The 24,990-nt window shown below is 41.0% G+C and overlaps 1 protein-coding gene across 1 annotated transcript in view; it reads left to right on the forward strand.

Annotated features, from left to right (window-relative positions):
- The window catches only part of LOC126273558 (uncharacterized), a 247,682-nt gene that overhangs the window by 47,542 nt on the left and 175,150 nt on the right, over positions 1–24,990 (forward strand). Inside the window, exon 2 of the mRNA XM_049977043.1 lies at positions 13,876–14,085. Within this exon, the coding sequence (XP_049833000.1) occupies positions 13,876–14,085 (210 nt within the window). The remainder of the gene's footprint in view (positions 1–13,875; positions 14,086–24,990) is intronic.

Below are 24,990 nucleotides of genomic sequence, written 5' to 3' on the forward strand. Positions count from 1 at the left end.
AAGTGTTTCGCATAGGGTCCTGAAAGTAAGATACGAGGTATTAGTATTCAGAAGAGGATCTAATCATATTTGGTTTCTTGTTCCATAAGTGAATGACATGGGACACACTGTGTCTAATATATGTTCAAAAAACCTTCATGTATGCACCGTACCTCAGTGTGCGTCTGGAGTATGTGGGCATTGTGATGTGCTGTAGAGCAGAATAGAACGTGCTGTTCTGAAATCATTTTCATAAATACAGCTGAGTCGGCATTGTAACTGTGATTGACTTAACTAAGTTCATCCAACATAAACGTATTAAATCGTCCACTCTTCCGTTATTGTGATTCTTGCAGAATATTATCGGAGAAATCCATTTTTGTAGCTGAAGTATAATGGCTGCTGTACAAACAGTTTTATTTTAAAATACTGGTACAATGTATGTCGACTTTACCGTCAGAAGACAGTTCTTTCAGCTTGAATCGATTAAACAATCATGAATATGGGGAATGAGGTGGAAGAGTTCTCGTATGTTTCTAGATTACTATGGGGGTGCGATGGGCAGGTGTATGATGCACAAAAATTTTCTTCTAAAGCGCTTGCAATTGTAAACACAGCTGTCAAGGAAACCAATCTCAGACGGAAATTTCCTATGAAATATGCAAGCAGGCAACATCCTCACTCGTAATAAGAAACAGAAGATAGCTCATCATCACTGGCGTGTTCTACACAGATGAAATTTAACGAGTGTGGGACAAAGAAAAAGAGATTTATCAGTAGAAATGGCCCCTGTTAGATTTTTAGTAATAGTTCTAACAGATACGTCAGCATAATTGGCGCATGAAGACTTTGATTAGATATTTCAAAGTACGTGAGCACCGATTTAATATTATTTCGTAATATTTTTCTCTCTTCACTGTGGTCTTGTTTGGGATGTGAAGACGTTTTGGGGGTAGAAGAAATGAAGGATCTTGACGACTACTGATTCATCAATCACTGTATCCAGTACTATTCTTTGCACATTAAAAACGACTTCTAGTCGATAAATCAACACCGTAGAAATGCAACTAACCAGAAAAATATAAATGACTGATAAATCTAAATCTGAGAGCATAAACGACGAGCAACGAAACAGCAGGACAAAGCAAGGATGACTATGAAACCTGTTAATAATTTTTTTTCCCGACGACCAGTAACGCAGAGGCCAGACAGCCGGGGGCAGAAGCGGACAAGGGGAAGAAACCCCCACCTCATCTCTTATATATACATCTCTGCGCTGCCTTCTATAACTGCATAGATGTGTGTCATATTCTATTTGAGGTTTGTTGTTTCCTTCAATCCGAAAACTAGATTAAAGCAACATGCTACTCTATACTGTTCAAGCCTCTACACTCCAAATGACTACTGAAACCTACATGCCACTGAATCTGCACTCTGTATTCGTAACTTTGTCTCCTCCTACGAATGTTACTCCCCTCCATATCCCCCCCCCCCAAATACATATTAGTGATAACTTGATGTCTCAGAATACATCCTATCAACCGATCCCGTATTTTAGTCAAGTTGTGGCTCTGTTGTCTTCTTTCCCCGTACTGATCAGAACCTCATTAATCGCGATCTACTCACCTAATCTTCAGCGGACTTCGGTAGCACCCCATTTCAAAAGTCTCTCTTCACTAATCTAAAAGGTTTATCGTTCGTGTTTCACTTCCATACATGGCTACATTCTAGACAAGTACCTATAGAAAAACTTGTTAACATTTAAATCTATATTCGTTGCCAACAAATTTCTCTTCTTCACAAACGCTTTTCTTGCCATTGGTAGTCTACAGTTATATCCCGTTTACTTCAGCCATCATTATTTTGATGCCCAAATAACAAAACTCATCTACTGCTTTAAGTGTCTAGTATCCTAATCTAAATCCCTCAGCATTTTCTAATCTAATTTGACTACATTTCTTCATCCTGTCTTCATTGATGTCCATCTTACATCCTCCTCTCTGGATGCTGTCTATTCCATTCAGTTGCTCTTCAAAGTCCTTTGCTGTCTCGGACAAAATCACAATGCCATCCTCAAAACTCGAGGTTTTTATTTCTTCTATCTGAACTTAATTTCCTGTTCTAAATTTGTCTTTGGTTTCCTTTACTGCTTGCTCAATGTTCAGAGTGAATAAAATCGGGGATATGATACAACCTTGCCTCGGTCTCTAACCATTGCCTCCCTTTCATGCACCTCGACTCCTATAACTACTTGGTTTCTGTACAAATTGCAAATACCCTTTCGCTCCCTATTTTTTATCCCTACTACACTCACAATTTCAAAGGTAGTATTCCAGTCAACATTGTCAAAAGCATTTCTCAGTCTACAGATGATCTAAACGTATCTATACCTTTCCTTAACCCATCTTCTAATATTAGTCGTATCGCCAGTATTGCCTCACATGTTCCTACATTTCTCCGGCATCCCAACTGATTTTCCCCAGTTTCGACTTTTACCTGCTTCTCCAATTTTGCGTTAGTAATTTGCAACTGTGACTTATTAAACTAATTGTTCGGTAATATTCATACCTGTCAGCACCTGCTTTCTTTATAATTGGGACGTCCTCTTCCCTTTCTGTAATATCGTGTTCAAGTTACTCTCCCATATATAGATTCTCTATATCAGGGATATTCAGACTTTTTTTTTACCTACCGCACGCTCTGGATCACAGTGAGTTGTAAAACTTTCTAATCACCCACCAGTGCCATAGAAATAGTGATTTGTAGAGTAGGAAGTAACACTGCATCATCAAATTTAGAAAGCAGAGTCGGAGAAAGTTAAAGCATATAATAATACTTACCAAATATTTTCTTAAAAACTTAGTGAAAACCTAACTGAAATATCTTTAACCCCCAACCGCCCATCACGAAAGCTGGAGTGCGCTCACCAGTGGGCGATAGGGACCAGGTTTACTATCACTGCTCTATATACTGTTTCCATCTTTCAGATTTCCCTTCTTTGCTCAATACTGGTTTTCCATCAGAGCTCTTGAGTCATACCGCTGCTTCTTTTTTCCCTAAAGGCGTCTTTAATTTTCCAGTAGACGGTATCTATCTATCTCCAAATGTATGATGTTTCTAAATCCTTACATTCATCCCCTAGCCATTCCTGCAAAGTCATTTTGCACTTCCTGCCAATCTTTTTTTAGACATTTGTATTTCGATTTCGTTGTTCATATTCTGCATTTTTAAATTTTCGCCTTTCAACATTTAAATTCAATATCTCCTTTGATATACAAGGAATCCTACAAGGTCTTGTCGTCTTACTTCCACTACGGTTCGAAGTGTTGATGTCCGTTTAGAATTTTGGTACATAACTTCTATAAACCCATTCATCTTTAAAATTTCAGATATTTATTAAAAAAGGATAGTCTGCAAGTAAGAAGGAACATTATAATGAAGAACAAGATTGTTTATAATATTTTTATTCTAGGAAATATGCCAACAGTTCATAAATATCTGTACAATGACGTGCCAGGTCAGTAATGATATCGAAGTAAAATATTGTGATGAAATTTCCATTTAATTTAGGCGTAGTGTAAAATATTGTGCGTCACAAGTAGCCATAGTTTAAATGATCTGCATATTTTTTGGGCCTCCTTGGCATTTACAATAGCCTTGACACTCTGTCATGGAATCGATCAATTTTCTACTGGTACCGATGTCAATATCATGGTGCAATAGTTTCACTATCATCCACAACAGCTCCAGTTTAGTTGCAGGGTTTTTCTTCTGAAGCCCTTTCCCAACCAGTCACCACAAATTCACAGATGGATTAACGTCTGGCGGATTTCACAGCCAAGGATGTTCTCTGACACCTAATTCAGTCATGACAGAACGATTCTGAAATGATTTGGACGTTATGTAACAGCAGTAACATTGGGAATTGTATTACAAAGAAAGAATAGCCGAAACCCATCTTTTATGTGTGGCATGGAGCCAGATCCTTTTGGAAAAACCATTGTGCATCCGGGAATGCATCGTGTGCAGTGAACATCTGAGGGCGCCGAATCACAACTTCGTATTGTTCACAATTTATTGTACACTGAACGAAGTACAGCCTTCAAACACATTGGTACGTCATTGTACCCCACAATGTTACCGATAGAGCATGTTTCATGGTTCACACAAGCAACGAGGATTCTTTCTCTGACGAGCTGTGATCTGTCACTCATCATGAATAATTGGTTTTCATCTGAAGATACCACAATTTTTCAGGCGCTACCGTTCCACTCTTGACAACTTAATTCTACTGGAGATGGCCATACAGGTGTCCTCCTTACGCAGAAACCGTTTAGTTTGTGTGTTTTTTGACCTAGAGAAAGCATATGACACTACTTGGAGGTACAACATCCCTCGCCAACTTCATGAATAGGAACTACGTGGGCGACTGCCGCATATGATCCAATCCTTTCTTGAGGATGGCGATGCCATGTCTGATTGCTTTGTTCAGGAGAATGGTGTGCCACAGGGCAGTGCCCTCAGTGTCACATTGTTTGCCAAGTTAAAAAGTCCATATCTGCAGTTTCAAATCGCAATAGTTCTTTATATCTGCTAACATGTCTCCAAATCTGGTACCATTTCTCATATCTGATTGGCAGGAACATTGCTATGGGACAGACTGATGGACAGTGCTTAAGGTCGAAGTAGCCGAGAGAACGCGACGGATATGATACGTCAATTGGGGTGGCAATCATTAAACCAAAGGCGTTTTTCAGCAGCGTTTTTCTCATAAAATTTCGATCACCAAATTTGTCTTGAGAGTGTGAAATTATTTTGCTGTCGCCCACCTACTTAGGGAGGAATGATCGTCGTGATAAAATAAGAGAAATCAGAGCTTGCACAGAAACATTTAAGCGTTCGTTTTTCTCGCACGCTGTCCGAGAGTGGAACGGTAGAGAAATAACTAGAAGATGGTTCTATGGACACACTGTCGGGCACATAAAATAGAATTGCAACTTAATCATTTAGATGTAGAGTTAGCGTACCCCGCCACCGTCTTATGAATAACCTAGATCTATCTCCGTGTGAAAACTAGATTCTGCTCTTTATTCGCAGCTCAAATCCAGCCCGTCCGGAAAAGCCAAGATACATCTTGACGTATTCGTTTATTCACATAAACTTACATTTAAAATTGTGCAACACTTTGTTAACTACAACTCGTTTTTATTTACTGAAGTCAATGAACAATACGCTTCGAATACTAGTACATGATGACGAGTAAGACTGAAGTTGCTGGTGCGCCAAAATTTGACACTATCGCGTGGCCCACTCGCGTTACGTGACCAGCGTGGCATCCCTCGGCTCTGCACTGTGCACGCTTGACGCTGCTGCGCCATGCCCCTGTAGGCCTACTACCCGGTGTGCATGCCTGCTGTCGGCCGGATACGCACCTCGCGGCTGCTCGGGAGTGCTTGTCGCGTCGTACCGGTACGAGACGCCCCTCAAAACATCACAGAACCGTCCTCGGCTCGCCATGCGGGTTAAACAGCTGACTTGGCCGTCGGTACACTCGACGCATCATTTACAAAAGATAAAAAGCAACTCTTCGGACCACATTACATCGAAAAATGATAAAAACGGAACACTTTTGACTACACGCCTTCAGTGGCCTAGTGTATAATTTCTTTTGCCCGTCTATTGTGCAGATTGAGGTGCAACTGTGATCCACACTGTTTTCCTTGGTCAATCGTGTAACTTCATCGATAGTGTGGTCACGGGCGCATCCAAAGGCGACAGCTCATTTCCAACGTCTCCACACCAAACCATCTTACCGCACTGATACCATGTAACCGACTCCGACATACACAAACTGCAAAGCCTGGGCTTACTTCAGTGGCCGTATGACCGCCTTGTACGGTAGTAAACATTGCACAGCCATCCGTGAAGGAGGCGACTAATGTTCTGTATGCCTCTATCCTAAGTGAATATTATGGAACAGATCCGTGAAACCAGTAATAGGGTAGGCGATTGGAAGACATAGATTTTACGAAAGTGCCGTTCCTCTGTTAAAGAAACTGCGTTGAAGACTCTAGTGCAGTTCTAGTCCAACTTTCTTATCTACTGTCTACTTCTGTATCTGTGTCAGTAGTAAAATATTTTAGCCGCCCACCGGTTACACAGCGGTGATTTATAAAGCAGGGAACTAACCGTGCTTTATAAAGTTTATAAAGCAGAGTTACAGTAAGTTAAAGTATGTAATAATAGTATGAAAACACAATGAAAACGTTTTAAAAACCCCTTCTGCCTACCGCTCCCCATGGAAGCTGGAACGCCGACTAGTGAGCGGTAGTGACCAGGTTGACTACCACTGCTCTAGGGCTATCTGCACAACTTGGAGTACTCATATATGACCAGGCCACGGTCTTCCAGTCGTCTGGCCAGGAGAGGAGCTGCAGGCGATGTTGTGGTGTTAGCGAAGGCAGTCGCGTCGATTGTCTGCTCCCATAGCCTATTAACGCCACGTTTCGTCACACTGTCGTAACGGTTACGTTCATCCTATATCCCTCATTGACTCTGCTGTTGCCGGCCGGTGTGAGAGAGCGGTTCTAGGAGCTTCAGTCAGGAACCGCGCGACCGCTACGACGCAGGTTCGAATCCCGCCTCGGGCATGGATGTGTGTGATGTTCTAGGGGACTGATGACCTCAGATGTTAAGTCCCATAGTGCTCAGAGCCATTTGAACCATTTGACTCCGCTGTTATTTCGCCCAGTGTTGCTTGTCTGTTAGTATTGACAACGCAAACGGCGCTGCTATCGGTCGTTAAGTGAGGCAGTCGGCCAGTGCGTTGTCAGTGGTGAGAAGTAATGCCTGAAATTTAGTATTCTCGGCACACTCTTGACATTGTGGATCTCCAAATATTGAATTCCTTAAAGATTTCAGAAAGGAAACGTCCCATGTGTGTAGTTTCGAATTTCGAAATTCGCTATCCAATGACTTTTGTCGCCTCAGTGTAGACCGATGTTAAAGATATGTGTAGCAGTTCTGTTACTACAAGTGTTTCGCATAGGGTCCTGAAAGTAAGATACGAGGTATTAGTATTCAGAAGAGGATCTAATCATATTTGGTTTCTTGTTCCATAAGTGAATGACATGGGACACACTGTGTCTAATATATGTTCAAAAAACCTTCATGTATGTACCGTACCTCAGTGTGCGTCTGGAGTATGTGGGCATTGTGATGCGCTGTAGAGCAGAATAGAACGTGCTGTTCTGAAATCATTTTCATAAATACAGCTGAGTCGGCATTGTAACTGTGATTGACTTAACTAAGTTCATCCAACATAAACGTATTAAATCGTCCACTCTTCCGTTATGTGATTCTTGCAGAATATTATCGGAGAAATCCATTTTCGTAGCTGAAGTATAATGGCTGCTGTACAAACAGTTTTATTTTAAAATACTGGTACAATGTATGTCGACTTTACCGTCAGAAGACAGTTCTTTTAGCTTGACTCGATTAAACAATCATGAATATGGGGAATGAGGTGGAAGAGTTCTCGTATGTTTCTAGATAACTATGGGGGTGCGATGGGCCGGTGTATGATGCACAAAAATTTTCTTCTAAAGCGCTTGCAATTGTAAACACAGCTGTCAAGGAAACCAATCTCAGACGTAAATTTCCTATGAAATATGCAAGCAGCAACATCCTCACTCGTAATAAGAAACAGAAGATAGCTCACCATCACTGGCATGTTCTACACAGATGAAATTTAACGAGTGTGGGACAAAGAAAAAGAGATTTATCAGTAGAAATGGCCCCTGTTAGATTTTTAGTAATAGTTCTAACAGATACGTCAGCATAATTGGCGCATGAAGACTTTGATTAGATATTTCAAAGTACGTGAGCACCGATTTAATATTATTTCGTAATATTTTTCTCTCTTCACTGTGGTCTTGTTTGGGATGTGAAGACGTTTTGGGGGTAGAAGAAATGAAGGATCTTGACGACTACTGATTCATCAATCACTGTATCCAGTACTATTCTTTGCACATTAAAAACGACAGCTAGTCGATAAATCAACACCGTAGAAATGCAACTAACCAGAAAAATATAAATGACTGATAAATGTAAATCTGAGTGCATAAACGACGAGCAACGAAACAGCAGGACAAAGCAAGGATGACTATGAAACCTGTTAATAATTTTTTTTTCCCGACGACCAGTAACGCAGAGGCCAGACAGCCGGGGGCAGAAGCGGACAAGGGGAAGAAACCCCCACCTCATCTCTTATATATACATCTCTGCGCTGCCTTCTATAACTGCATAGATGTGTGTCATATTCTATTTGAGGTTTGTTGTTTCCTTCAATCCGAAAACTAGATTAAAGCAACATGCTACTCTATACTGTTCAAGCCTCTATACTCCAAATGACTACTGAAACCTACATGCCACTGAATCTGCACTCTGTATTCGTAACTTTGTCTCCTCCTACGAATTTTACTCCCCTCCATATCCCCCCCCCCCCCCCAAATACAGATTAGTGATAACTTGATGTCTCAGAATACATCCTATCAACCGATCCTGTATTTTAGTCAAGTTGTGGCTCTGTTGTCTTCTTTCCCCGTACTGATCGGAACCTCATTAATCACGCGATCTACTCGCCTAATCTTCAGCGGACTTCGGTAGCACCCCATTTCAAAAGTCTCTCTTCACTAATCTAAAAGGTTTATCGTTCGTGTTTCACTTCCATACATGGCTACATTCTAGACAAGTACCTATAGAAAAACTTGTTAACATTTAAATCTATATTCGTTGCTAACAAATTTCTCTTCTTCACAAACGCTTTTCTTGCCATTGGTAGTCTACAGTTATATCCCGTTTACTTCAGCCATCATTATTTTGCTGCCCAAATAACAAAACTCATCTACTGCTTTAAGTGTCTAGTATCCTAATCTAAATCCCTCAGCATCTTCTAATCTAATTTGACTACATTTCTTCATCCTGTCTTCATTGATGTCCATCTTACATCCTCCTCTCTAGATGCTGTCTATTCCATTCAGTTGCTCTTCAAAGTCCTTTGCTGTCTCGGACAAAATCACAATGCCATCCTCAAAACTCGAGGTTTTTATTTCTTCTATCTGAACTTAATTTCCTGTTCTAAATTTGTCTTTGGTTTCCTTTACTGCTTGCTCAATGTTCAGAGTGAATAAAATCGGGGATATGATACAACCTTGCCTCAGTCTCTAACCATTGCCTCCCTTTCATGCACCTCGACTCCTATAACTACTTGGTTTCTGTACAAATTGCAAATACCCTTTCGCTCCCTGTTTTTTATCCCTGCTACACTCATAATTTCAAAGGTAGTATTCCAGTCAACATTGTCAAAAGCATTTCTCAGTCTACAGATGATATAAACGTATCTATACCTTTCCTTAACCCATCTTCTAATATTAGTCGTATCGCCAGTATTGCCTCACATGTTCCTACATTTCTCCGGCATCCCAACTGATTTTCCCCAATTTCGACTTTTACCTGCTTCTCCAATTTTGCGTTAGTAATTTGCAACTCTGACTTATTAAACTAATTGTTCGGTAATATTCATACCTGTCAGCACCTGCTTTCTTTATAATTGGGATGTCCTCTTCTCTTTCTGTAATATAGTGTTCAAGTTACTCTCCCATATATAGATTCTCTATATCAGGGATATTCAGACTTTTTTTTACCTACCGCACGCTCTGGATCACAGTGAATTGTAAAACTTTCTAATCGCCCACCAGTGCCATAGAAACAGTGATTTGTAGAGTAGGAAGTAACACTGCATCATCAAATTTAGAATGCAGAGTCGCAGAAAGTTAAAGCATATAATAATAATTACTTACCAAATATTTTCTTAAAAACTTAGTGAAAACCTAACTGAAATATCTTTAACCCCCAACCGCCCACCACGAAAGCTGGAATGCGCTCACCGGTGGGCGATAGGGACCAGGTTTACTATCACTGCTCTATATACTGTTTCCACCTTTCAGATTTCCCTTCTTTGCTTAATACTGGTTTTCCATCAGAGCTCTTGAGTCATACCGCTGCTTCTTTTTTCCCTAAAGGCGTCTTTAATTTTCCAGTAGACGGTATCTATCTATCTCCAAATGTATGATGTTTCTAAATCCTTACATTCATCCCCTAGCCATTCCTGCAAAGTCATTTTGCACTTCCTGCCAATCATTTTTTAGACATTTGTATTTCGATTTCGTTGATCATATTCTGCATTTTTATATTTTCGCTTTTCTACATTTAAATTCAATATCTCCTTTGATATACAAGTAATCCTACAAGGTCTTGTCGTCTTACTTCCACTACTGTTCGAAGTGTTGCATGTCCGTTTAGAATTTTGGTACATAACTTCTATAAACCCATTCATCTTTAAAATTTCAGATATTTATTAAATAAGGATAGTCTGCAAGTAAGAAGGAACATTATAATGAAGAACAAGATTGTTTATAATATTTTTATTCTAGGAAATATGCCAACAGTTCATAAATATCTGTACAATGACGTGCCAGGTCACTTATGATATCGAAGTAAAATATTGTGATGAAATTTCCATTTAATTTAGTCGTAGTGTAAAATATTGTGCGGCACAAGTAGCCATAGTTTAAATGATCTGCATATTTTTTGGGCCTCCTTGGCATTTACAATAGCCTTGACACAATGTCATGGAATCGATCAATTTTCTACTGGTACCGATGTCAATATCATGGTGCAATAGTTTCACTATCATCCACAACAGCTCCAGTTTAGTTGCAGGGTTTTTCTTCTGAAGCCCTTTCCCAACAAGTCACCACAAATTCACAGATGGATTAACGTCTGGCGGATTTCACAGCCAAGGATGTTCTCTGACACCTAATTCAGTCATGACAGAACGATTCTGAAATGATTTGGACGTTATGTAACAGCAGTAACATTGGGAATTGTATTACAAAGAAAGAATAGCCGAAACCCACCATCTTTTATGTGTGGCATGGAGCCAGATCCTTTTGGAAAAACCATTGTGCATCCGGGAATGCATCGTGTGCAGTGAACATCGGAGGGCGCCGAATCACAACTTCGTATTGTTCACAATTTATTGTACACTGGACGAAGTACAGCCTTCAAACACATTGGTACGTCATTGCACCCCACACTGTTACCGATAGAGCATGTTTCATGGTTCACACAAGCAACAAAGGATTCTTTCTCTGACGAGCTGTGATCTGTCACTCATCATGAATAATTGGTTTTCATCTGAAGATACCACAATTTTTCAGGCGCTACCGTTCCACTCTTGACAACTTAATTCTACTGGAGATGGCCATTCAGGTGTCCTCCTTACGCAGAAACCGTTTAGTTTGTGTGTTTTTTGACCTCGAGAAAGCATATGACACTACTTGGAGGTACAACATCCCTCGCCAACTTCATGAATAGGAACTACGTGGACGACTGCGGCATATGATCCAATCCTTTCTTGAGGACAGGCGTTTTCGTTATCACATTGGCGATGCCATGTCTGATTGCTTTGTTCAGGAGAATGGTGTGCCACAGGGCAGTGCCCTCAGTGTCACATTGTTTGCCATCGCTATCAATGGCATTTCCTCTGCACTCAGGAGCCCTGTCAAATGCTCTTTGTTTGTGGATGACTTTGCAATCTTCTGCTGTTCCTCTGATCTTACGACGACGACGACGACGACGACGACGACGAGGCAGCTACAACTGACCATTGGAAGGCTGGAAACCTGGGCCCAGACAACTGGTTTTCAGTTCTCACCAGAGAAGACTGTGTGTGTCAATTTTAATCGTGCTCGTCGGAGTTTTAACCAACCAGATGTTACAATGGGGAACCGTATTTTACTGTTTCAAGACACAGTGCGCTTTTTGGGTTTATTATTTGACTCGAAATTAACATGGCTCCCAAACTTGAAAGACCTACGAACAAAGGGCTTCTGGTTGTTGAACATTTTGAAATGCCTTGGCGTAAAAACATGGGGAGCTGACAGGTCCCGCCTCCTACAGTTTTATAGGGGATTTGTTCGATCACGCTTAGACTATGGGAGCGTGGTCTATGGATCGGCCCGTCCTTCCTACCTCCGATGTTAGATGCTGTCCACCATGCGGGCATTCGGATATCGACTGGAGCCTTTCTGGCCAGACCAGATGAGATACCTTGTGCAGAGGCTGGTGAACCACCACTCTGTATTCGGCGACGTATCCTTTTGGCTCGACAGGCGCTGAAAATCTCAGTCACCTCAGTCGTTGGCATTTAGCTCAGTGATACAACCCGCCTTCGAATGACTATTCAGGAATCGGCCCCACGCGACCCAGCCATTTGGTATACGTGCTACGGCTTGCCTCAAGGATATGGATCTCTCGGACATGAAAATACACACCCAGGGATGGAACGCACTGCCGCCTTGGTGTCTTTGGTAGCCCAAAGTGACTTTAAGCTTGACGCATTACCCGAAAAATTGTACTTCAGATATGGTTTTTAAAACTTTGTTTCCTAGTATTTTAAGTATGTACCATCTTTTTATCGTTATTTATACAGATGGATCCCAGCAGGAGAATGCTCTCGGTTGTTCTGTGGTTTTCGCTGATAGGGTTTTTAAAGTGCCTCTTCCAGAGAAATGAACAAATTGTGATGCGGAGTTATAATGGCATTCTAATGGCACTGGAGAGGGTTCACAGACATCACCGTACGAGTTTTCTTGTCTGTTTCGACTCTCTTAGTGCACTGCAAGCGCTTCACCAAATGTATCCTGTAGACCCGCTTATTCAACTCATCCATGACTGCTTACAGCGGCTCCAACGCCGTGGCAAGGAGGTGATCTTTTGCTGGGTACCTGGCCATGTTGGGATACAGGGTAACGACATGGCTAATAAAGCTGCCATGGAAGCATGTTGGGGTGGTGCTGTCCATCAATGTCTCATCCCGTTGCATGCCATTATCTCATCTTCTGACAGATGCATCATGTTTCACTGGGAGACTGAATGGTTGCAGGTGTTGGACAACAAATTGCGTTCACTCAAACCAACCACAAAAGCTTGGCAGACTTCGTGTCAGCCACGCCGCTGGAAGGAAGTTTTGCTTACCAGACTGCATCGGGCATAGCCCTTTCACATATAGCTTCCTCCTCCGGGGGGAGGATCCACCTTTCTGTGAAATTTGTTTCATGCCGGTTTCAGTTCAGCATATTGTGGCTACGTGTGTCCTGTATACTGATAATAGGACAGGCCTTGGTCTCGCTGGAGATCTGCCCACCGTCCTCGCCGATACCGATACCAGTGTTAACAGAGTGGTGAAATTTTGTGAACTATCAGGCCTTATCCCCAAACTGGGGCGTCAGGGCGCTGATGACCGTGATGTCGAGCGCCTCCTCAACCCAACTCATCATCATCGCTACCACAATTCTCCGCTGCTCTTTTGTTCAGTTTACGCGCACTCGGACCTATTCAAGCTTCTTTTTCCTCATTCCAACAGTTTAAAAACCGCAGCAATACGTCAGAACAGAAATAGCGAACGTCAAATCTCAGTTAACTCGTCCTACTGTCTTAGTCAATAATCAGCAGTATGAGATCACATTGTTTCTATCCGTTGTCGAAAGGACCCCCCCCCCCCCCACACACACACACACACACACCAAAAACTACATACACGTTTCTGCTTGAAGACGTGTAACTAACAAAAAAACGTCATTGCAGTCAAAAGCGTGCAGTACTTTCGAACAGCAATGTGTTTGATCCTCTGCTGCTTTCACTATTTCATCTCTCAAACATTTCAGGTTTATGCAGAGCATTTGTAAATTCCACGAACGAAGAAGACTTGAAACGTTGCGTGGCGCTGTGTAGCTCGCTGGTGACGCTTCCATGCCTCCCTCTCGGTTGCAGACTGCCCGCCTCCTGGAGGTGATCGAGGCACGCAGGGCTGGCGACGAGGCGCGCGTGGAGCAGCTGCTGAGCGAGTACCGCGAGCAGCGCCGGCTGTCCCTGGCAGGCGGCAGCGCGGCCGGCAGGCCGGCCACCAGCGGCGCCCCTGGAACCATCAAGCGCAGGCGCGTCCAGGGGGCAGCGCGCATGCGTGACTTCTTCTATCCCCAGGTAGGCCGGCCGTCTTCAATCTGAACGACTGCCCTTTAATAACACCAAGGGATCTGTGTGAAACTTCAACACTTTCGTAGTTTGAGATGATGACAATATTTGAATAAGTGTAGTCGCTGGGATAACAACAAAGGTAAAAAATTAATCATGATTGTAGTGTTGCTCACGCTGCTAAATATTGCATTTTCTGGAGACAACAAAGTTATATTATCTGGCAGTTGTCATTAGAGCACAGTTAATAAAGTCATTTCTTGAAATAATGGATAAACTAGGCACTTATCTTTTCGTGTTTCCCACGCTGGTCTCGTTGTGAACTCATGGCTCAATCGTCGAAAATCTAGGTAGTGATGATTCCAAGCTCGGATGCAAAGAGGCCTAGGTGTTCTTCTGCGATGTTCTAAAGTTTTATAGATGTGTTTCATAAACCATTCTTGAAGATCAAACTTTTGCAAGTTAGGACAAGGATGATGTAAAAAAGTAATCAGCACCCCGAATTTAAGTAACACTTCGGTTATATTACTTTTGTTGCAAAATCACTTCACAATAGAAAACATACTTGAAAATATCGTCCTCACTGTTAAGGTCACATTTCATAAACTGATTACAATTCGCGTCTTTTCAGCATGGCTACCAAGACTTGACTCTCTAATAACTGCTTAGGCGCCCAAAAATCAGAGTTACAAGTACGTCAAAGATCATAGTGACAAAAGAAAGAATACACATAATAATAATAATATCATTGCAATATATACATATCGATGTATCAAAGTACCTCTACATTAATGAATTCAAATCTGAATGTTGTCACAGAAATATGTTAACTATTTTACAGAAACACAGAATATTGCTGGTATCGAGAGGTTGAGGTGAGTTGCCGTAATGGTTATGTAATTCAAGTACCATTACAAAGGGTAGTTGTGGAAATGAAAAAAACGTCTTTAACAATGAACCGAACGACGTAAAACACTAACCATTAACTTCCAATGCTCGCAATGTATAATTTTCGACTGTAAAATTGACCGTTAACTGTTGTTCAAGAGAAGTTTAAAGAGAAAAACACACATGAAATACAAAGAAGGAAATAAATGCTAAATGTGTAGGTTAGAAGATAGTGTTCGCTTCTTATTCGTTATATCCCTAAGGCCACAATAACCACTAACTGTATTTTTGACTTTAATTACACGTTTTATGGAAGCACATTAGGCCATATAGCAATAAGTAAATCACAGTTCGGGGCGACAATGAGAAGTATGTTTGTCGTTTCGGGAAATATATTCATTTAGAAAAGTCAGTTTTTACGAAGGGCAGAGATAATGGACTACTGCAATGGTCACCAGTGATCTCTATACTAAGCGGATATCGAACTGCAACTGTCCAAGCATGTCGGCCAAAGATGTTCGTATTTCATTTATTCTCTATTTCGTTTCTTGCCTACTTACAACATGACTGCCATGAAATCCCACGAGAGCGCAAAATGAAAATAATTTTAGATTCTGCTCCCACATCAGCTTATTGTATCGCATGTTGATAATAAGTTCAAAGCCAGGAATAAGAAAAGAATTAATTATCACGTACAGACGGAAGGAAATTTTTTTACTGAATTACATGATGGACTGTGCAGACGATAAGAATCTGCAGGCACGCGGTAGTTCCATGCTCTGAGACCGGAGTTCTATATCCAGGTGATACAGATATAAGTAGTGGTAACGGTTATTAATTATGATAATGCTGTAGCAATACAAATTATCCAGTTAATAAGCACTTTAAAACAGCTGAAGTAGTATTTGTAATAAGCCGTCCATGATAACCTTTCGCCTATAATAGTTACGACTCTTTTATGTTAAAAATTTCCATAAATAGGAAGTTATAGCGCAAAACCGATATACAGTGTCAGAAGCCGGTTAAAAACCCTTCTAACGGTACCTCATTCTACGTGTACGATTACTATGCGTTGAGAAAAGGGGATGTTGACTCAAGCGCAAATCGGCCGAACGTACAGACTTCGACGACAATTGGCGAAACACAAATCAGTCTGGAACGTCCCGGAGGGTTAAAACTATGTGCCAGACCGAGACTCGAACTTGGGACCTATTCCTTTTGTAGGTAAATGCTCTACCGGCTAAGCTACTCAAGCACTACTCATGACACGTCCTCACAGCTTTACTTCAGCTAGTGGTTCCTCTCCTAACAGCCAGAATTCAATGTCTCTCTTATGAAACCTGCAAGACTAGCACTCGTGAAAGGAAAGATATTGCGGGAACATGGCTTAGCTACAGCCTGGGGGATGTTCCCAGAGTGGAATTGTCGTTCTGCAGCCGAGTGTGCGCTGATACAAAACTTTCTGGCAGGACAACTTCTGCGAAATGTGGAAGGTAGAAGGTACAGCAATCAGTCGCAAATAATGTTTTTCATCTCCAGATTTCGGTCACTGTGTGGCCATCTTCATTGCAATAAATGTAACTTACAACTTTAATACCACTTCTATATGCACATAGTCTCAAGTGTACTACTCATGTCAAAGTTTGAGTATAAACTCGGGTTGGACATAAATAGTCTAGTTGGGGCTATGTGTACATGTAAGTGGTTTTAATGTTGTAACTTAAAATTGGTACTTGAAATGAATATAGTCGCTGGGCATAACTGCTTCCTCAAGGAATGAAAACTGATCATTTTTTTTCCTTCAGTCGAATCGACCTACGTTCTCTCATACGAAATATGGACTATGAGAAACTGGCAAGTTCAGTCCAAGAAACAAGGACGTTTGTGGTATCCTGACTAACATATTTCATAATTGGGATATAGCTAGCAAACCATAGCTTTATAATCTCCAAAAATAATTTGTTCAAATGAGAAGGGTGGCGTAAGTTGTTTAAAATTACTGCAGTGGGTCTTTCTTCGGTTCTGGCAAGTAGGCATTAGCTGTCTACAAATTATTACTGCTTACTGTCGTTTACATCCCTATAGGGTGGTGATTTTTGTTAAGACATGGTTCGCAGATGTGGTGACTTCTGTTTTCATTTTGCAGTGCTTTGGGTGTTCAGAGTATCTCATTCTAAAACTTATGTTTCTCTTTCACACGCATGCTGAATGACGGTCATTGAAGGTTAACCGACATAATTTATGTCTGTTCTGCGGAATTTATTTAAAGTTGTGCGTAGTGTTTGTAACCTTTCTTTTCAGTGTCGCCACGGATGATCCCGAGCATGTGATGGAACCTTGGTGGTGGTGGTGGTGGTGGTGGTGGTGGTGGTAGTAGTGGTTAGTATTTAACGTCCCGTCGACAACGAGGTCATTAGAGACGAAGCGCAAGCTCGGTGAAGGGAAGGATTGGGAAGGAAATCGGCCGTGCCCTTTCAAAGGAACCATCCCGGCATTTGCCTGAAACGATTTAGGGAAATCACGGAAAAACTAAATCAGGATGGCCGGAGACGGGATTGAACCGTCGTCCTCCCGAATGCGGATGGAACCTTTTTCTTTTCATCTCACATATTAGTTTAACAGGTAACTGGTACGCCCTAAAACTGTAATGTGTAAGACAAACGTTTCGAGTATGTTTCGGTGAAAAAGAAAACTTCTGGGTGGGATTTAAATATCAAACATGTTACAGACATTAAGATGACAGTGAAGTGCATGAAATGTAGAATGTGAAATGTGCAATTCTCGAAAGTCCTACACATCAGCTACAAACACGAACCCAAGCAATTGAAATTACACATTTAAACACGAAATAGACAATATTTCAAAGTTCTAAACCAAAAGAAACGTTCTAATTCAACATAAAAATTTCTGCAGGCATAACTCATGGGGTGGGGGGGGGGGGTGATTTTATTGTAACATTCTCAACTAAATTACTACCTCATTTATAAAATAGTGTGACAATAGCAGAGATTGCTACGAAATCTTAGTTTTGATCATTCACCGTCGTCACTAGTGAATTTCATTACGTAGTTGTATTAATCAAAACTACCGAAACAATTTGAACACAATCGCTCTCATTTCCGTATTTGTCATCGATATCATTGTCCATTGGTTCGTTTAGAGATATCTGTAATATCTTCCTCTTTCTTTTTTCCTAAGTATGGTAGTGCAAACCCAAAATACTGGAAATGATGCCAAGAAAAAACAACTTACGCTGAAGGTACACGGGATCCTTGGGATCCAATCACCTTTACAGAATCAAAAGTAGCAAAGAAACGCCTGCAACCAGGTTGTGGGGTAGCAGCCAATTGAATGCTTGCGAAGCACAGGAAGAGGCAGGTCAGTGCTACCACACATACAGCGGCGTTGAAAATAAGAAATTTCCCTTAGGTCCCTAGGACCCAAGTGTACCAATTGCAGGTTAATTTGTCTGGTTCTTCTAATAACTGAGGAGAGAGGGTATCGTACTCACCACGTAATTTTTGAGAAAGATAGAGCTCATTCACATAAATCTGCATCTTTTTATGTCAAAAAGCCGCAGTTCAGTACTAGTCTTCAAGCGCAGAGGCGTCGTGGTATCCATCTCGTCTACGTCGGTTAAAAGTGTTTCTAACCTGCTTGTAGGTTCTGACATTACCTGCCCTCCCCGCAAAAAGCTAATGGAGAAGACCGAACGCACTGTTGCCAAGCCGGCAGCCCATGTTACCGGGCGGCATTAGATTGCCGACAAGAAGCACTCAGGGCAACAAGCAAGAGGTGGCAAAAGATAACTGAACTGATACAAACAACCGGTTACTAACAAGTGGTAGTTACTGTAGTAACAGCTCGTCTGATACTATCAGTTATTAAAATAACTGCCAATAGTGCGTAGCGTTACTGAAGTGCGCCCTATGCTTTCGCATCATCTGATAAGTGATTGAGACCGGGTTATATACATCATAAAATCCTTAAAATATGCATGCTAAAGGCTTAAAAATGCATGAAAAGTGTTGAAATATGCAAGATCAAATAATTAAAAAACATGGTAGTTGCTGCGTGCATTATATTTCAAAGTCGAACCTGTGCATATCATTTACGAGGAAGAGCGCCAGACACGCGAAAAATAGTTACATTTAGAACGCTGATATCATTTTCTGAATACATTCTGGGAGAGGTTAAGAAGGGGGCGTTTCTGGGAGTATTTTCTAAAAATTTGCAAAATGGAGACGCGTACAGTCTTTCAGGAGTTGTTTCTTCTTTGCTATCGTTGTCAGTAACAAGCGGATGCGATGCGAGTGAGTCGCAGCGAAAGAATCGATATGTACAGGACCAACTTCGACATACATCGCACACAGAGGGGCACGCTCAAAAACTCCGTATATTTTACTGAAAAATATAAAATCATGAATTTTGAACAGCATTGATTTTTAAGTAATACTATTGGACCAAAGCATCATTTACAATTTATTTTACATTTTTCTACTGTTGTAAACATAAACAACCGTGCACTGTTCCAAATGCTCGGTAGTAAGACTGTGCCTTCGATCAGTCAAAACAGAAAAAGGACCGTTCTATATCAACTGAGGTAACTGGGCAGTATTTGAATGTGGGTGCTATGTTGACATTTATTGTTTCTGGTAAAAGTTCACCCATCCCTTTAATAAAACTATCAATTTGGCACACGGGGTTCAAAGCCTGGGTTATTGTTTTAAATGTTTTCAATTTTTTCTTTAATTTTTCTTGGGAATACGTCTAGCAATGAGTAGTTCACTAGAATAAATTTATTCGTTAACTAATAGTCATTCAACGCCAAACCTTGAGTTTCAAGCTTTTAATAATTGCAGGTATATGGGAAAATGAGTGATAATCACAGTAATGTCTTTTTTATACCGGATTTATTAAAAGCTTCCTTGCACTGGCAAACTGCCAAAGTCTCTGCACTATCGAAGTCGTTTATTACCTCTCTAATGGCCTCGAAATGTTCATTATAAAACAACGCAGCTTCTACCCATTATCCCCAAAGAGTTACCATTGGTTCGGGATGTAAAGGCACATTTGGTAGTTTTTCTTTGTTGGTCTTGATGCGAGCAGGAGCCTTTAGAAACAAGGCGATGTACTCCATGAGTAAAGCATGTCACATGAATGAAATTGGGATAAAATACTCCGAGGCATTTACTGCTTTGATCATATAGCAAGCAGCATCTGAAATAGACATGAATACCGTTTCATCTGCAGAAGATTCTGGAGATATTTTCTAATACCATCATTCACAAACCTGGCGATCGTAGAATGATTAACTTTTTCACATTGTTTGCAGGCCGCTAAATAGGAAGAAGAAAGCTCGTCTTTTAAAGCACCAACAATTAAATTTGCAATGTAACGGCCACAAGTGTCTGTTGTTTCGTCAACTGAAATCCAGATGATGCTGCCATTGCGTTCGTTGCATACTTCTTCCAGAACAGTTACTTAGATTGCCGGTATGTAATTTTTACGCAATGTTGATTCATCCGGTATATTTTGATTTAAGCAATATTTGCGCAGAAAGCCTTTGAGGATAGGTTTGTAAGTTTGTGAAGAGGAATGTTTCTTGCAGTGAATGCTTTACACAGATCCATGTTAAACCGTAGTTTTTGGTCACCTTTGGGCAAATCCCAGCTGCTAATGCAACTTGCTGTTGTCAGAAGTTGTCGTGGTCCTTTGCCCTGCATTCCTGCGATATGAAGACTTGTCTTGACATTTTTTTGCACGAAACGTTTATCTCACAAACTTGACAATATAAAACAATTCCGTTATATGTAAATGTTCCAGGATGGTCAGCTATTCACGAAACGTTGTTTCTTTTTTCGGGCGGCATGGCGCACAACACGTTACACACTACACGTCGTAAACACGTTCAACTGTGTACAAGTAAATAGAAAGCTAAACTGAAACAAAGGACGAGCGACTAAAGGCTTGCGTTTTTTGGTCCCGACGGGTACGGTGTGAAAACTAAGGGCAGTAACCTGTTCCTGTCATGAAGTGATTTTGCTAGGCAGTGGCCTCTCGGTTAGCGATTGCACGCAGTTTTAAGTCGCGGTCAATCTGACACACATCAAAACTAGACCGATCTACAGAACGCCCGTCTAAATTTTTTTAAATATTGTAAACATAGAGCTAAAATATGTATCGTCACTAGTTTTTAGTTAAAACATGCAATAACCGGTGAAAAGGAGACAATGCATGAAGTTACGCATAAATGAACATAGCAGAGGGACTGACCTTCTGTCACGTATCCTACTCTATAGCTCACGGCAACGCGCCATGTGATAATCGACATTTGTAATTCTGTTTCATGCTAACTACGTACAGAACTACCAGGAAATCGTGGGAATACGGAATTAGCCGTCCGTAGGTGAGTGTACCTGTAAGTTATTTTACTGTGGAAGGTACTTCTCGCTAATAGTTCTTTTCCTTTAGAATTTACGGGCTAACACCTACAGGAAACCTGGAAGTTGGTAACTAACGATGATACATCCAGAGAGCAGATATTGAAGTTAAACAAATGTTTTCGTAGTATACGGGAATAACCGTCTACCGTCACGGAGTTCCACACAGTTAATTTCTAATTAACTTCCTGATGAGTTAGAGATCCTAATTTTCAATATAACTCAGAAGCGGATGACAGTGCAATATTAATCCGCTTCGTCTGGTGCGTGGCGGAGGGCACTTTGTTTTTCTACCTGTCTGATGTTTAGTACAAATTGATTTTGAACTAACTTCTCGATGAGCTAAAATCTTCAAACTTTCACCATAGTTCAGGGGCGGATGCCAATGCAATATTTATTCGCTTTCTTGTCTGGTGTATGGCGTAGGGTACTTTGTATGCCACCGTTACTTTACTCTTTTCCTGTTCCATTCGTGTCTCGCGGTGAGAATGATTGCAAGTAACCGTCCATGTGACCTCAAACCTCTGTACTTTTTACATTCACGGTCTCATTCGTTGACTCAGATGAAGAGAAGCTGAAATAAAACTAAAATTTATCAAATGTCTCTGTTGTAATGTCATCAAAGTGTTTGAAATCGATTGGCAAATTTCACATTCACGATGCTAAAAAAAACAGAAGTAAAAAAACTTAACATAACATGTTTTTTTTAAATTGGACCAACATGTATGAAATAATTTCTCTTAGCCCTCAACAAATTCCTTACCTCATACTGACAGTCCTGGAAATCTGTGCTTCTGAATTTTTAATAGCTGTGACAATATCAGTAAAATTTGAAACTAAGAATGTGGGGCACATGCAATAGGAGTGTAAATAGTAGCTGTAGTTTTTAAAAAAATATCACAACAATTAATGACATTTGCTGTGCAATAAAACTGTTAGTGACTTAGACGAACTATTCATTTATTAACTATTACATGTGCTCCACGTTTTTATCTTTACAAGTATTGTCATGCCTACAAAAATTCTCAAGAACATATTTTGAGGACTATCTGTATTGAAAACTTCCTGACAAATTGAAACTGTGTGCTAGACTGAGACTCGAACCCGGGACCTTTCCATTTCCCGAGCAAGTGATCTACCAACTGAGATACCCAAGCACGACTCATGACCCGCCCTCACAGTTACAACTCTGCCAGTACCTCGCCTCCTACCTTCCAAACTTCACAGAAGCTCTTCTGTATTGGGTTAGGAATCTGTATGGGACTAGGAGAAATTATTTCATACTTTCTAGTACTTTTTCAAAAAAGTGTTATAGTAATACTAAATGTTAAAGATGCATAGCACTCTGAAGGCTTGGAGATACGTAATTAGGCATTCTCATACAAAAAAATTAAGAACTTGGTAGCTGAAGAAATTTTGCAGAACTCGAACGATTTTTCAAATCTCTCATAAATCGGTATTAACCTGCTCTCAATTTTCCCAAATTGAATATATCTTTCAGTGGAGTAAAACGAATCCATCATTTCACGCTCATTTTTGTGTTGTGTTTCATGGTCCTACTTTTATTGCAGTATGTGATTATTGCAGTATGTGAACAGCACCAGAAATTAAGCTTAAAATTTTACCGACAGTATTCTGCTTACATATTAGTTCATACCTGCAAAAACACGTCTTTAAAATTTCACTTTTAATAATTCTACGGCAAAATTTCGTATCATATCTATAGCAGCCTCCAGAATTAATTTCTAAAAGCAACCAGTATCTTACACACATGAAACGCCGATAATCGTTCAAACATAAACTGAAATATAAGGGAAAGGTAAGTAGCTAAGTTTATAGCACATTCAACCAGTCCGCAATACACGCAGTTTTAATTATACTGATAAACTAAGCACATGGATTCCACCTACTTAGTTATTTAACTCTACCCCAGTCTGGCGAATTCTGTATTAAAAAAAAAAAACCAGGCAGTTGTAAATAACTGTTTGAAGTAAACGGTATAAAAATAATCCGTAACCGCGATAACCGATCCTTAGAAATAACCGTTTTGCCCACGTCTACAACTAACACTGTTCTCTGCCCCCGTGCTGATCCTTAGGAATCACATTTTACGTAGATTAAAATGGTGATTGGCAGATGCTTGTGGTGAGGAGTGCTGTTGCCGGCTGGCACACAACATGGTACGTGCTCAGCCGACTGACAGTTGCAGCTCACACACAGAAAGAAAAACAATTTCGAGTGCGCAGCATGCCCCCTCCCTATTTGTGGAGGCTGCGTGTCCTGGCGTAGGCTGCTGCACGTGTCCGTAAAACAGGCAACACAGCACCACGTGGAGCCCGAGAAACAGCTGCTGTCGGTTGACGCCCGGGCTCTGCCAGTAGACTCACTGAAACGTCGTATCACAAAGACATTTTATCAAGGTGCTGCACGCATGCGGACTATCTGATAGAGAGGTCATACCATGGTAGGGGATCGCGAACAGAGCAAAATTAGTGAGGTAATCCATAGGTGGGGGTGCACCGTTGGGGAGCTTTAGCCACAAAGTGACAACCAATCGGCGGCGAGATCGCTCTCTTTATGTTAGTCCGATCCACGAACGATGCCGAGTCGCGCATAGAGGCCCGGACGGAGATTGCATTGCTGCCAAGAAACAGTTGCGGTACCCGGATTCGCGTGCTTTGCGCTTGAAGAAAGCTTATAACCCTGGAAATTATGTCTGTTGCTTCTTTACGCAGAATTGGTTGCTTTCTACCGCCACCAACAATGGCAGTTCGAAACAAATGGAATGGAAATTATCTAAATAACTCTATACGATCACGTTTAATGGAAAGCTCGTTGGCTGTCGAACGTAGGTGCACAGAACAAGTCTCAACTCGACAGCTATCGTCCATGACTGCAACTACAGCAAAAATTAAACTGTGTGGACCGTAGACTTCTTTGTTAATGACATTGCTGTTTACAGTACCACTTGTCAATCGGCTAAGGGCAGTCCCGTTTCACTACGGCTGATTAACTAGGCAGATTAATAGCTTTACCGTATTTTTACAGTAGATGATCCAGTACTCAAATTTTACTCTGAAAACATCAGGTGATTTTAAAGTCTACTGTAGACACAGTAATGGCTAGGAATTTAGTTTGCTTAGTTTTGATTGTTCAACTGAAACCATTATCTTCGACTAATTTAATTAGCGTAATATTTATTGGCTGGGTAGGTACACACTTGTGCGCACACTCGTCGCTGATCTTCCGTCGTTTTATAGTGGTAGTATTGCATTTCCAACCTATACATATTTGGAAAATGTTGCTAGAGCGCATATTCCCTAACCTGTATAAGATCCTGACAAACTTTTTGTCCGATCGTCAACAGAACGAATGTATGTAAATCACAGAAGAGCAGTAACACCGCTTACAATTTGAACAAGGAGCATCTTGCAAAGGTCAGACTACAGGACCTGTGTTTTCGAACACAGGGTTGGAGCAAGTGTCGTTCCTCATTAGCAGCGAGACCAAGGCTGTTTATAATTTTTTTCAAAGCACAAAACAACTTTTACACCTGAATTTGCTTTTTATGTTGGCTCATCTT

This window comes from Schistocerca gregaria, chromosome 1 (assembly GCF_023897955.1).
Source record: "Schistocerca gregaria isolate iqSchGreg1 chromosome 1, iqSchGreg1.2, whole genome shotgun sequence".
NCBI classification, from domain to species: domain Eukaryota; kingdom Metazoa; phylum Arthropoda; class Insecta; order Orthoptera; family Acrididae; genus Schistocerca; species Schistocerca gregaria.